The sequence below is a fragment of the Apteryx rowi genome, unplaced genomic scaffold, assembly GCF_003343035.1.
Source record: "Apteryx rowi isolate R43461 unplaced genomic scaffold, aptRow1 scaffold_462, whole genome shotgun sequence".
In the NCBI taxonomy this organism is placed as follows: Eukaryota; Metazoa; Chordata; class Aves; order Apterygiformes; family Apterygidae; genus Apteryx; species Apteryx rowi.
The window spans coordinates 242,298-254,130 of NW_020450719.1; the positions used below are offsets into that span (position 1 = coordinate 242,298).

An 11,833-nucleotide genomic window follows, 5' to 3' on the forward strand; every position below is an offset into this window, starting at 1 on the left:
TGCACCCTGCACCTGTAACTTGTGGGTTAACTCACACATGCTCTTTAAAGCAACACTTGGACAAAAATGAGAGTTAGGAGAAAGAAGTGACACAATCTAGAAACATTACCTCTCTTATGTCTTCATTGCCTTCTTTGATATTCTCTGTTGCACCCACAACTAATTGATGGATATTGTCAATCTCAGTTTCCTGTTAAGGAAAAAAGAAAAGAAAAGAAAAAAAAGAAACAGTTGACAAAGTTTAGGGAAAACAAATAATCTCTAAGGGTTTTGGGGGCAAGCAGATCTGAAGTACAGAATAAAATCTGGGCATTATTAACATACTAGTTTCATTTATGCAGTCTTCAGTGACACAAAGGTATAGAGATAATTAAGTGGTAATTCCCCTACTCATGCTTTTATGAGACTGAACTGAGGCCAAGTTCAATAGGAAGTCTCCCATTTATCTAGAATCAAATTTAACTGCCTAATTTTTGCCAGCTCTTTTGGGACAGCTGCCACAGTTTACAGAAAAGATGCTCTCTGAATTTAAACAAGTTAACAGTACACTAACTGAGACAGAGGGATCGTCATGACTCACATGTTGCATTTTTCATTCCCACTAAGAACATATATTAATAAGAATATAAGTAAAAATAGTAAATACCATTGTGATTTTGCTTTTGTAAACAAGAAATCCCTTTTTCCCTTCATGCTTGCACTAGAGATTCATTAATCTTATGTTTATATCTTGCCTGCAACCAGGACCAAAATACCGCAAGAAAAATCTTCAAGCTATATTTGCTGCTGTAATATTAAAGTATACTAACCTGTTGCAAGACTTTTTCAGTGAATATCTCTTGTAATCTGGAGATTTCTACCACTTTTCCTTCAATTTGTCTTGATAAAGAACAGAAATATTCTATCAGAAACTAGTACAAACATTTTCTGCTACTGCAGATTCACATTCTCAAACCCAATAAATCGGGCTATTCAAAAGGCATGCTTATTTTGTTAGCAATTTATTCTGTAGCAATAATGCGTGATTACTGCTCTGAAAATTCACTGTTGGAAGACGAGCAGCCCACAGTGGTGCTCTGGGAAGGGCACCACACACAAACTCTGCGATGGCCTTTTCTGCGACAGCTTCATTTACTTCAATAAAATAGTCTATTTTTTGCATAATATGAAAAAACCCCACAGTGAACCGTAAGTAATTAATTTTGACATACCCTTTTTATATGTTACTATGAAGTGTGGAATTCATCTTGCCAAATACTAATAATCTGAAAAGGTTCTAGTTTGAGCTAGGTACTTGGTTTAGCAAGCAGAGAGCAAAAGGCACCACCATCCTGTCATAAAGACAAGTATCTGTGGGGGGTCATTCATTGTACCTCTCCTTCCATTTTCTATGTATGGAACAGACAACTTGACATGACTGGAAAAACTTAAGCTTTTAAAACTTAGGTGAGAATGTAAGCCTTTATTTCAAATTTAACCAATACTATTTCGGATAGTGCATGTACTGCTAGGAAGCTGCTTTTACACTCTGGAGAGCATAATGTATAAATTCATATAGCTCATCTCCAGAGTTTACTCTGAACATGGGCGTTCCCATTTCAGCTCTCCCTCCACCGCAGCATTACAATTTATGCAGCAAGGTGTCCTGCAGCAAACAGCGCACGCGTGGAGTAAGGAGCACTGGTTATGAAACAGCAGTCTGTCAAATGAGAGAAAGTTGTACCTGACTTCATCAAACAGATTATTCATTTCACCAACAAGTCTCTGGTTCTCCTGTTCAAACTGGAAGAGAGGAAAAAAAGAAATCCCACGCTGGAGGTCACAGTTCACACACTGGGGCTCAGCAAGCTTTCGTCAACATCCCCCTTCCCCCTAATCAACCAACTCTCTCACCTTTCATTACAGTCCATTTACAATATGTCACAACTAAAAAGATCTTCAAGAATTACTAATATTAGCATAAAAATGATATGAATCTGCTTATTTGTAACCAATCATTTAACAGTTGTCATTCTCCAGTTAATGAACCAAATCCCAAAATAATAACTTTTATCAAGTTCCTCTGCACTAAAGAAAAATATATTGGATGAAATTTGTGCCCCTCCCTTTTTTTATTTTTAGTAGTTTCAGTGGGGAGAGCTGTCACAATATGCAAACTCTCTTCTTCATATGATCTTTACACTGTCTCCGCATTATTTGTGCACTGCAGGTGGCATGAAGTTAAGAGCTTTAAGATTTTGCTACAACATTAAGTATTTTAACATCTAGTACCTCATACCCTACAAATGCACTGGCTTTATTTTAATTTTTCTAGTTGGCCTGTTTCATTTAAAAATTGTGGATAATCACATATACTGTTAGCACTGCATTCTTCAAATAAATAAGCATAAGTAGAAGACAAACAGAAGCATAAATATAAATGAAAATAAGCTTTGCTTTTCTAGATGCACTTCACTGTCAGATCACTTGGAATTCCTTATGGAACAAGTTACTGTGCGACAAGCACGATGACACGATTTGCTGAAACAGAACCTGCACAGCCAATGTACAGCTGACAGAGGTATCACAACTAATAATGGCGTTAGCTGGGAACAGTAGCATAAAGCCTGTTTCAAAAGGGAACAGTTATGAAATACTGAGCTGGGATTCTCAAAGCGTCTAAAGGAGTTAGATGCTACAGTCTGCTAGCTGGGGTTGGTGAAAAGCACGAGCGAGGCCTGGCGCAGACCGCTGCCTCGCGCGGGCTCGGCTCTCCAGGAGACAGCTGTGGCCTCCCTAGCCGAGGGGCTCCTGCCAGCAGCGGCAGCAGGGACTGTCCCAGGGAAAGCGTCGCAGGTGCCACTTGGTGGGGAGGGAGGGGAGGCTTGTTCAAGGCGTTCTGCCAATTACTGCTACAGGACCAAAGCCTCAGTAACAGCCAGACATCTGAGGTACGGAAGCAACTGACTACATTTTTGAAGATTACTCACCAAGTTCGGGGAAGTCCTGGCCTGCCTGGTTATACCAGGATACATTTCTACTGCAAGTACTGCTCAGGATGCATCTCTGACAAACTTCGTTTCTAAATCCTGAGCAATAGATGCAGCAGTTTGAATACCAGAAAACAGGATACAGAATCCACACAACTTGACACGGGAGCTGTGCAAGACACCAAGCCCTATTCTAGTTCTGTTAATCTATTTATTTTGAACTAGCCTGCATAACACTTTGGGAGTTTAGCTTAATTCACTCAAGTTACAATTTCATTAGCAGTAACAAAGCAGCGTTCCTCTAAGTCACCTTGCAAGCTCTCATTACCCTTTTTAGGACAGAGCAGTGTGTTACCAAAGATGAAAATGTCAACAGAGCAGCCCTGCTTACAGGGCAGACTTGATTTTCAACCTGCCTGATAGGAATCGATCACAATCTGAGCAAGCATCCAAACACTTAAAGTTGCAAGAAAATGAGGTGTTTCCCAGAGAAGACAACAGTTAAGTATTTGAAAGCAGCTATCATCTTGTGCAAAAAACAAAAGAAAGGAGGAGGGGGAAATGCCTGAATCAGGAGAATTACTTCAGTAAGGAAGAGGGAGTGTTACACCGCTGAGCAGCAGAAGGACAATTGCTTTTAAAGCAGTAGTCCTGAAAAACAAAGAACTTGGCATTTCAAACTAGTTTAAACAATGCAGTTCATCATTAAGATACAACATGAAAATTAGTGGCTGTAATATGACATATAGCTCATCAGACTCTTACAGCTTCTTCCACAGTGCCAATCTATAGGAGTAAGCAAATTTAACATTATTATACTGCTATGTTTGGTCGCAATCGTTTGGCTCACCATAGTGACACCCTCCCCCCATCATTTCAGCAACATCTTTATCCTAATTCTTTTCTTTCAAATTCTTCTTTCACAGCATGGGCAACTGCTTGTGCACATCATTTCAGATGTTGATTTCTGCCATTCCTTGAAATGATGTTCCAGAATGTTCCAATTTAAACTTCTGTCATATCAAATACTTTCATAATACTAACACACAGAAGAAGAAAAAAGTGTGTGTAATATTTAGGGTGCAGGGAAAAAGATAGAGTAGAGCCACAGAGGAATTTGTCCTGCTCCTTTCTCTCCCCAAATACAGTCCTGAGCGAGTGCTGCTTCTCCTCTGATTTCACAGTATGGCAATTCAGCTCACTAACCGGGCAGGTGCCTTTTTATCCTCCTGACTTTTCTGCTAGATGGGGAAGCTGAACCTCCCCATGGGATGGGACAGGCTCAGGGGAGGGCGGATGGCAGAGGCTGGGCAGGCTGCCACTGCCATGCAGGAGAGTGAGGGCAGGAGAGCAGGCAAGCTGCCCACCCCGCCGCCACCCACGCTCCCACCCTCTCCCGCTCCACACCGTCCCCACCGCACCCCACGTTTTGTTGTGGCTGCAGTGGTTTTTCAGACCCATCAGGACCTCACAGAAGCAGTACCTGGCTCTCTGCCAACAGCAAATCAAATGTCAAGCTGGAAGACCTTGGGGGGAATGCTGCCCATGTTAAAAATCAGAAATTTGTGCATTTAATCTGGCAGAAGTGAGTGGGAAGTGACACTTTTTAAGAAGGAAAACAGTGAATCTCTTAGGGAAAGGTTTAGTTTTCTGACATGCATTTTATCTCATGGAGAATAATGAAAAATGGTTTTTATTTCTTTCAAAATATAAGCATCTTTTTGTACTAGAGGTTCACTGGTTGGCAAGAATAGCTTTCTTTTCTTGGTTAGAAAGCCCCAGACCACAGCAGAGGAGTAACGTTCCCTCTGGGGCAAAGTCTCCAGGGAAGGAAGTGCTCTGCACGGCTCCCCCACGCCCCACTCATTTCTGCCTAAAGAGTTAATGCTCCTGCTTCAATAAAAAAGTACCAGTGCTGTGATACCTTCAAATGGCAATATCACTGCTGTCTGTAGTGTTGCTTTCTACAGAGCAGAGCATTTGTTAAAATTTGATCATCGAATACAGTGACATTTACTTCAAAACAGCAGATAGTTAAAGGTGTTTTATCACTGCACTCCTTTAGCTTCACCACGTAAGCCTCTGATTTTAGTGGAGTCGCATCAGAGCAAAGCTGAGGACGAGGGCAAAGAAACATCCATGAGGTTCAGCACCGAGGCGACTGGATGGTCATTAACTAAGTGGCACAACAGAGCTGTAATCATTTTTCTGACTACTGTAAGAATAACTATTTCTGCACAAATATTCAGCACTAAAAATTCTATACTTTAAGCAGCCTTAGTAAAACCCAAGATGATAACCAATTTAGAAGGCAAATTTTCAATAAAGAAACAGTGAATGCTTTTAATCCCTTACAAATAGCACAAATCCACTTGTGAAGTATTATAATAAAGGTCCCTTTGATATTTAAAACCCTCCACTGGCATGGATTTCTTTTTAAACACTGCTAGATAAACTCTGCAGTTTGAAATCATGGCTGATGAATTACTGGTCTGAGACAGCAGTAAGATATGAGAAAACAGTCAATTGAACAAAAGGGTAGAACGCAGAACACATCATATATCAGTATGTCACAAAAGAATTTACATGATAGGAACATAAAACAGACTATAGCAATCAATACAGCTCAACAATTTATGGCTTATTAAAGTAACTTTTTCATGAAAGTAAAATATTCTGTTACCAAAGTATGGCACAAATTGACAAATTGCATAGACTTTTCTCAGAATCTAATGACTAGAAGAAATAATCAGAGTATTTTTCATTATCCCACGAGATGAATCATTAAATGTGCTGTACCTGATTTTGGTTAAGACAAAAAGTAAGATGAAGAGAGTCAGGAAAAATGAGACATTTTCACAATTCAAACGGCAGGAACAATTTTTTTTCCACTCAATCTGACCACAGCACATCTGCTCACAATAACTATAAAAACATTAATATACCTGTACTAAGGGTTATAAACTGAAATTTATTGTGCGAATCATACAATAGCCTGCAACCATTTTGAACCATGTAACGATCTCTCCTGTGGGTGAAATAACAAATTAAATTGCTGTTGTAGCGATGTGATAGGGCTTTAATTCATTATTTTACCCACAGGAAGGACCATGAAACCATCATTGAGAATCGTAAGCACAATTTGCCACAACACATTCCAATTTAAAACCAATACAGCAGTTTCTACGCTGTAACCTATCCTCTTCCTTCTGAGCGTTGCTGGATTTTTTTTGAGTAACTTAAACGCAGTTAGTCCGCTCTTCACAAAGCAAACATTTAAAAAGTAGGAATCAAGTTGTCTGTAATGGCAAACATAATGCAGAAGAGAAATAATTAACTGTTCTTTTAGTGAATCAGTTATCTAAAACTGGGAGGGTTCCTACATGTTTGTAGAGAACCCTTTAATTTCTGCACTAAAAGCACAATAAAGTCATTAAGTGTTGCAAAGCTGGTATGAAGGATTTCATTTGACAGTGTCCCAGGGCAATGAAAAAAGCAAGGCACATACTTGAATTTTTCCCCATTTACACCAATATTTATACCTATTTACATCTTGGACCCAAATTTACATAAAAGTTAGAATAATGGATCCAGTGACTTGTCATTTCCTTTTAGTGTCTGTCAGGAGTGGAAATTACACAGTATCCAACTTTTACCGATAAAGGCCAATGTACTGAAAGGGAGTAGTTTCACTGGGGAAGAGTCATCACACACAGCCTTAAGACTTAGTACATTACCTAATTACGGTATTCATAAACTGAAAAAAAAAGTCACTTCAGATCCACAGAAGAGAATGGTTTGCTAAGCTGTAAATATCGATATATCAGGTGGCAAAGATTTCAAACGTAAAGCTGTAACACCACAGCAAACTGCCTGTTGTTGCACACACACATTACAGAAATCTGCATCTCATTGTTTACAGTTTGGCAACTCCAACATAAGCAAACCAATTCAATTCTAAAAAAATTACCACAAAAAATTGCCTCCATCGGGGAGCATTAACTAGAAACAATCAGCTCATTTTCTACTTGATAACTACGTAGGGAAGAAAGAAAAAACATCTATATTAATACTGCCATGAATGCTGACTCACTTCAAGTCATAATAAAGGTAGTCTCCTTGCAAGGTGTACTGTGGAAGTAACTGATGCTTGTTAATATTAACAGAGGTAGAAAGAGAGCCTGTATTTCTTCACACCAGAGCCAGAAGCATAGACTCACACTCTGTGTGAGAAGCAGACGAGATGCAGACAACTGATTACTGGTGGTCATACAGATTAGGGGTCATCCTAGAGTGGGCTAAAACAGGAGAGAAGAGCTCCGGATAAGATCAGAGCCGCAGGAAGATCCACTAGAAGATCCAGCCCCCACCTCAAAGGGAAAGCAGCCACCCGCTTCAGGACCAACTTTCTGCGAGGAGACAGTTCTAGTAGCAGCTTTTTTCAGTTCTGGTTTCCCAGTCTCACTACTAAAACGCAAGTACTAAGGAGTACATAACCACAATACATTTCATGTGTGAACTTGAAGAATAAAATATTCCACAAGACCAGTAATAGTATTTCAGCATATTAATATATATAGGACTGCAAAGTATGTTTTTTTCCCACTAAGATTTTCATCTACTGCTTTTCTATCTGTTTTTCCATTGAACAGACAGGTAAACTTAAAGCTGAGGTTTAAAGTTTCAAGCACAAGTCATTCCTGCAGGCTTAGGCACAGCAGTGATATTGAGGCAGTGTAACATACAATATATTTTCTTGCAAACTACAGGCAGAACGATGTAAGCTAGGGATAAAGACATTTGGAGCATCAGTGTTATTTTTATACCACTTTTCACAGGAAGTGCAACTCCTGAAAGCACAACAGAAGTGAGTCAGTGTAAAACAACCAGTACAAAAAAAAAAGCGCATAACTTCAAAAGGGTAAAGAATAATAATGGATTTTCTAAAAATGTCTAATATTTCTCCCTTAGGAACAACTGGCAGAATGCCAGACAATAAGTAGTTTAGGAGGGGAGATTTAGGAATCTAGAACTCTCAAACTATGAATCTGTTTTTTTCTATTTCTTAGGGTAGAATCACTCCACCTCACAAGTCAATAGAGAGAACTTAATCCAAGGAAAAATTCAAATCTTATGTGGGTAAAATCACCATCTGCAGATGCTTATCTTCCTTCACTCTTGATAACAGAAGATTAAAGAAAAACTCACAGACTAAGACAATTCAGTTAAATTGTGAAGTATCTGCAGACTTACTCTAAAAAGTATAAAAGGATTCCATGAAAAAGCAATGTATGCAGTCCCAAAGTACCGTGGCAAGGGATGTAACAGGTTTAAAACTTACTACAGCATGAGGGAGGCCTCCAAAAAGCAACCTATCTAGTTTCGTAGTTAATCATAATAAACCCTTACAGAGCTATCACTTCGGATGCTTCCTCCTGATCCTCTGGAAGCTTACAATAAAGGGGTTCATAATATTGTGCCCAAACAATGAAGAGAGAAAATAAAAAAATAATAAAAAGAAGATGGGAATAAGAAAGTCTTTTGATTCAGACTGACATTCAGAAACAAAGTGATGGCATCTAGAGCAGCCTCCAAAGCATCTTTTCTCTTTGACAAGCCATACCACAATTATGTACAACTTGCTCATCCCTGACGGGAAGAGTGACACATACTCCGTTCGGGAACACCGCTAATCATTGCCAAGGAAGCTTCAAATATTCATACTGTGGCAGCTCTTTGCCTTTGTAAAGCTCACCATTTTGAAGACTTTACATCTACTGTCTGGTTATAAATCAGTTTTTATTTCTTTATATAAAATAATGCAATAGGTGTTAAAGAGGTTTTCTAAGAATTTGGGACCATGGGACCACAAAAGAGGTGTATTTGGGGAATATCAAAACTCTAATCGATAGGATGTCAGCAATCACTTGTATTTCAGAAATCTAGTATAATAGTTCAGTTATTAGCAGAACTGGATCGAACAATACACAAAACAGTGGTGATAGCTGGGGATATACAGAAAAGGTAACATTCATGAGATACTGTTGTGAAGGAAAGTTTTCAGCTATTCCTTCTAAAAGCTAAAAAAAAATAAAGAGGAATAAAATGAAATATAACTATTTAAGCTGCGTTCTAGGAACAGTCAAAGCCAAAGATGACCAGTCACAAAAACCTTCAAAAATTTGTTGCTTTTCTGATGTTGCCTTGACTTCTATTATGCGCTGACTAAAAAAAAAAAAAAAAACAATTCATAATTGCAATTTAAGAAGCAGTTTTAATTTCAAAGGGCAGTTCTAATGGCTGAAAATAGTTGGTACTAATATCATGGCTGCACAGAAATCTGTTTTTAAGTAGTCTGTAGCAATTTTAAATACTAGTTGCTACCAGAAGAACGAGGAAGCCATGTGCAAAAGGCATACCTTGTTACCGAGTCACTCGGCACAGAATGAAAACTGAGAAAGAATGTGGGTGAGTTTACCTTTCTTTAACACATAGGGATAGAGTAGAAGATATAATAAAATGGACAACAGACAGAAAGTATACTTGCCATTTGTATTTCTTCAGGTGACAGCTCATCTTCACCTTTGCCATCCCCCCATAATCCAAGGTTAGTACGGGCATCAGGCAAATTCCTGTCTGTAAAAGAACCACCAAAAACTTCAGACAACGCAGCACACTGAACAGCAAAGTGAAAAGCATTTTTTATTCATTTCATAACCCTGATGAAATTATTAGGTTTCCTTTCTTGTTAATTGAGATTCATCCTATATTTACAGCATCCAATTATACCAGTAACCCTAAACTTCTAGACTAGGACAGAGGTCTATACATGTATTTAATTTTGTGAACTATGATGAGTTGCACTGCAATAGTGATAGTGAAGCATGTAAAACAACTCATGATGCTCTAAGACTTCTTAGGGCACAAAACATTGTAATACTTGAATTTTAATGGAAGACAACACACAGTTTTCAAAATGATAGTCTATATACAAAACTACTACCTTCCAGTGAAATTTGGCAGAACCACCAGCTCCTCATTCCTCAACATGAAACACGGACTCTCAAAGAAATTTTGAGCAAAGTTTCTTGGACAAATTCTGCTGCCCCACACTGTCCACACTGCCTAGTACGGTGCAAATCTCACAGCTCACTGTGCAAGGGGTCACCCTGCATGTAGCAAGAGCGAGATCAGATCCCACAACCTAACACTTGCACATCATAGCTGCTTCATTGATTGCAGTAGCACTTCTCCTTTGATTAAAGCTAATCATCTGCATAAATCTTACCAGGAGTGGGGCATAAAACATCTTGAAAGGCTATTTCTAGGATATTCCCTCTGGAAGCTTTATTTTTAGGATTAATTATATACTTCTGATTATAGAGAGAAAAAAGAAGTTAAAATGGGAAAGAAAAGAAACTATCCTACAGGAACCTACTCTTTCTGAAGCTATTTTAGCATCAGCCTTTAAAATCCTAAAGATATGACTGTAATCTTGGGAGGGCCTTTCTCTTCCCCACTCGCTGCGGCATTTTTACAAAACCCAGAATACAGATTTGTACTGTCCCACAACGGATTCAAAGCTGTACCTGCTTTGAATTATCAGACACAAGTTAGAAATTAAAATAGAAAAAGATTTAGTTTTTACTTTTTCATAGATTTCAAACTTGCTGTTTATCACAGTCATTTTTTCAGGCATATATTTCATGTATTTCTATTTGCTTTGTTGCAACCTTTTAAACCTAAATTCTTTCAGTTATATAAGCAGCACTGATGCATCATCATTCAGACACTGACTTCCTGGGAAGCCACTAAAACTACTCCTGTTTGTTTGAAAAGTATAAGGAGAAATTTCCCCCTTAATAATCATTATAATATTAGTGAAAGCTCCTGAAAAATAAGTATTATAAGAGTAGTGTTATGCATTTCTCCTTAAAATTGTACATTTTGCATCCCAACAACCAAACCAGGATATAGAAACAATGACAATGTTACAAATGAAGTATAAGGAATGAAGAATAAGGAATACAATTTTTTTTTTTTTAAATAAAAACAGATCTTTTATTTCTTACAAATAATCAGGCATAAAAACAAGCTTATTTTTAAAGATTGTTTAGAAAGGTTTCAATTCATTGTTTTCCATGGGGCATCATCAGTATTTCGAATCTATTTCACAGAGACACAAAACTGCTTTGTTCAGGTAATCAATGTATTTATGCTACACCAAAATTATAATGAATTATTTACTTGATTCAAAGAAAAGACGATAATTAGTTTACGGAGCAAAGAAGTAATATATATTCCTTCCTTATCCCAAAGGAACCAATTACTTTCGGGCACTGTCAGCACTGTGAAGAAACAGCACCTGTATCCAATGTGATTGCTAATAAGCAAATACACTTATGGTTAAGAGGTAAGTAAGAGACACACGTCTCTCCCCAGAGCTACTCTTGTCACTGTGGTACATTCCAGCTACTGGGAAAGTGTATCTGCAGCTGTCGTGGAGCTGATATTAAAGCTTTTCTACAGTTCATCCAGCAAAAGCTAGACAAAGGAAAAACAGTTAGCTCCATTGCCTTTGCAGAAATAGAAGTAGTTAATGCACGATGGGAATGTAAAATAACAATCAAATAATCTAAACCCTTTTCTGTGCTGAAATGAGACAACTGCTAAGCTAGTGACCTGCTCAAAAGCTACTCGTTATTTACATTTATTTCCATAAACTAAGTGGTCAATTTTTAATATGCAAATAAATACTGACAGCATATAAAAATAATCTCCAGAGAGAGTATTTTCCTGCAATGAGGCATGTTCAGTATAATTCTAATGTAAACAAGCATTTTATCTCAAAGCAAAAGCAATCA

At 38.1% G+C, this 11,833-nt stretch overlaps 1 protein-coding gene across 4 annotated transcripts in view; it reads right to left on the minus strand.

Annotated features, from left to right (window-relative positions):
- STX18 (syntaxin 18) overlaps positions 1-11,833 on the minus strand; it is a 73,456-nt gene that overhangs the window by 2,891 nt on the left and 58,732 nt on the right. For all 4 annotated transcript variants that reach the window (XM_026077787.1, XM_026077788.1, XM_026077790.1 and 1 more), the window contains 4 exons: positions 9,517-9,605; positions 1,724-1,782; positions 810-879; positions 110-190 (listed from right to left, as the gene is read on the minus strand). In XM_026077787.1, coding sequence (XP_025933572.1) covers positions 110-190; positions 810-879; positions 1,724-1,782; positions 9,517-9,605 — 299 coding nt within the window. The remainder of the gene's footprint in view (positions 1-109; positions 191-809; positions 880-1,723; positions 1,783-9,516; positions 9,606-11,833) is intronic.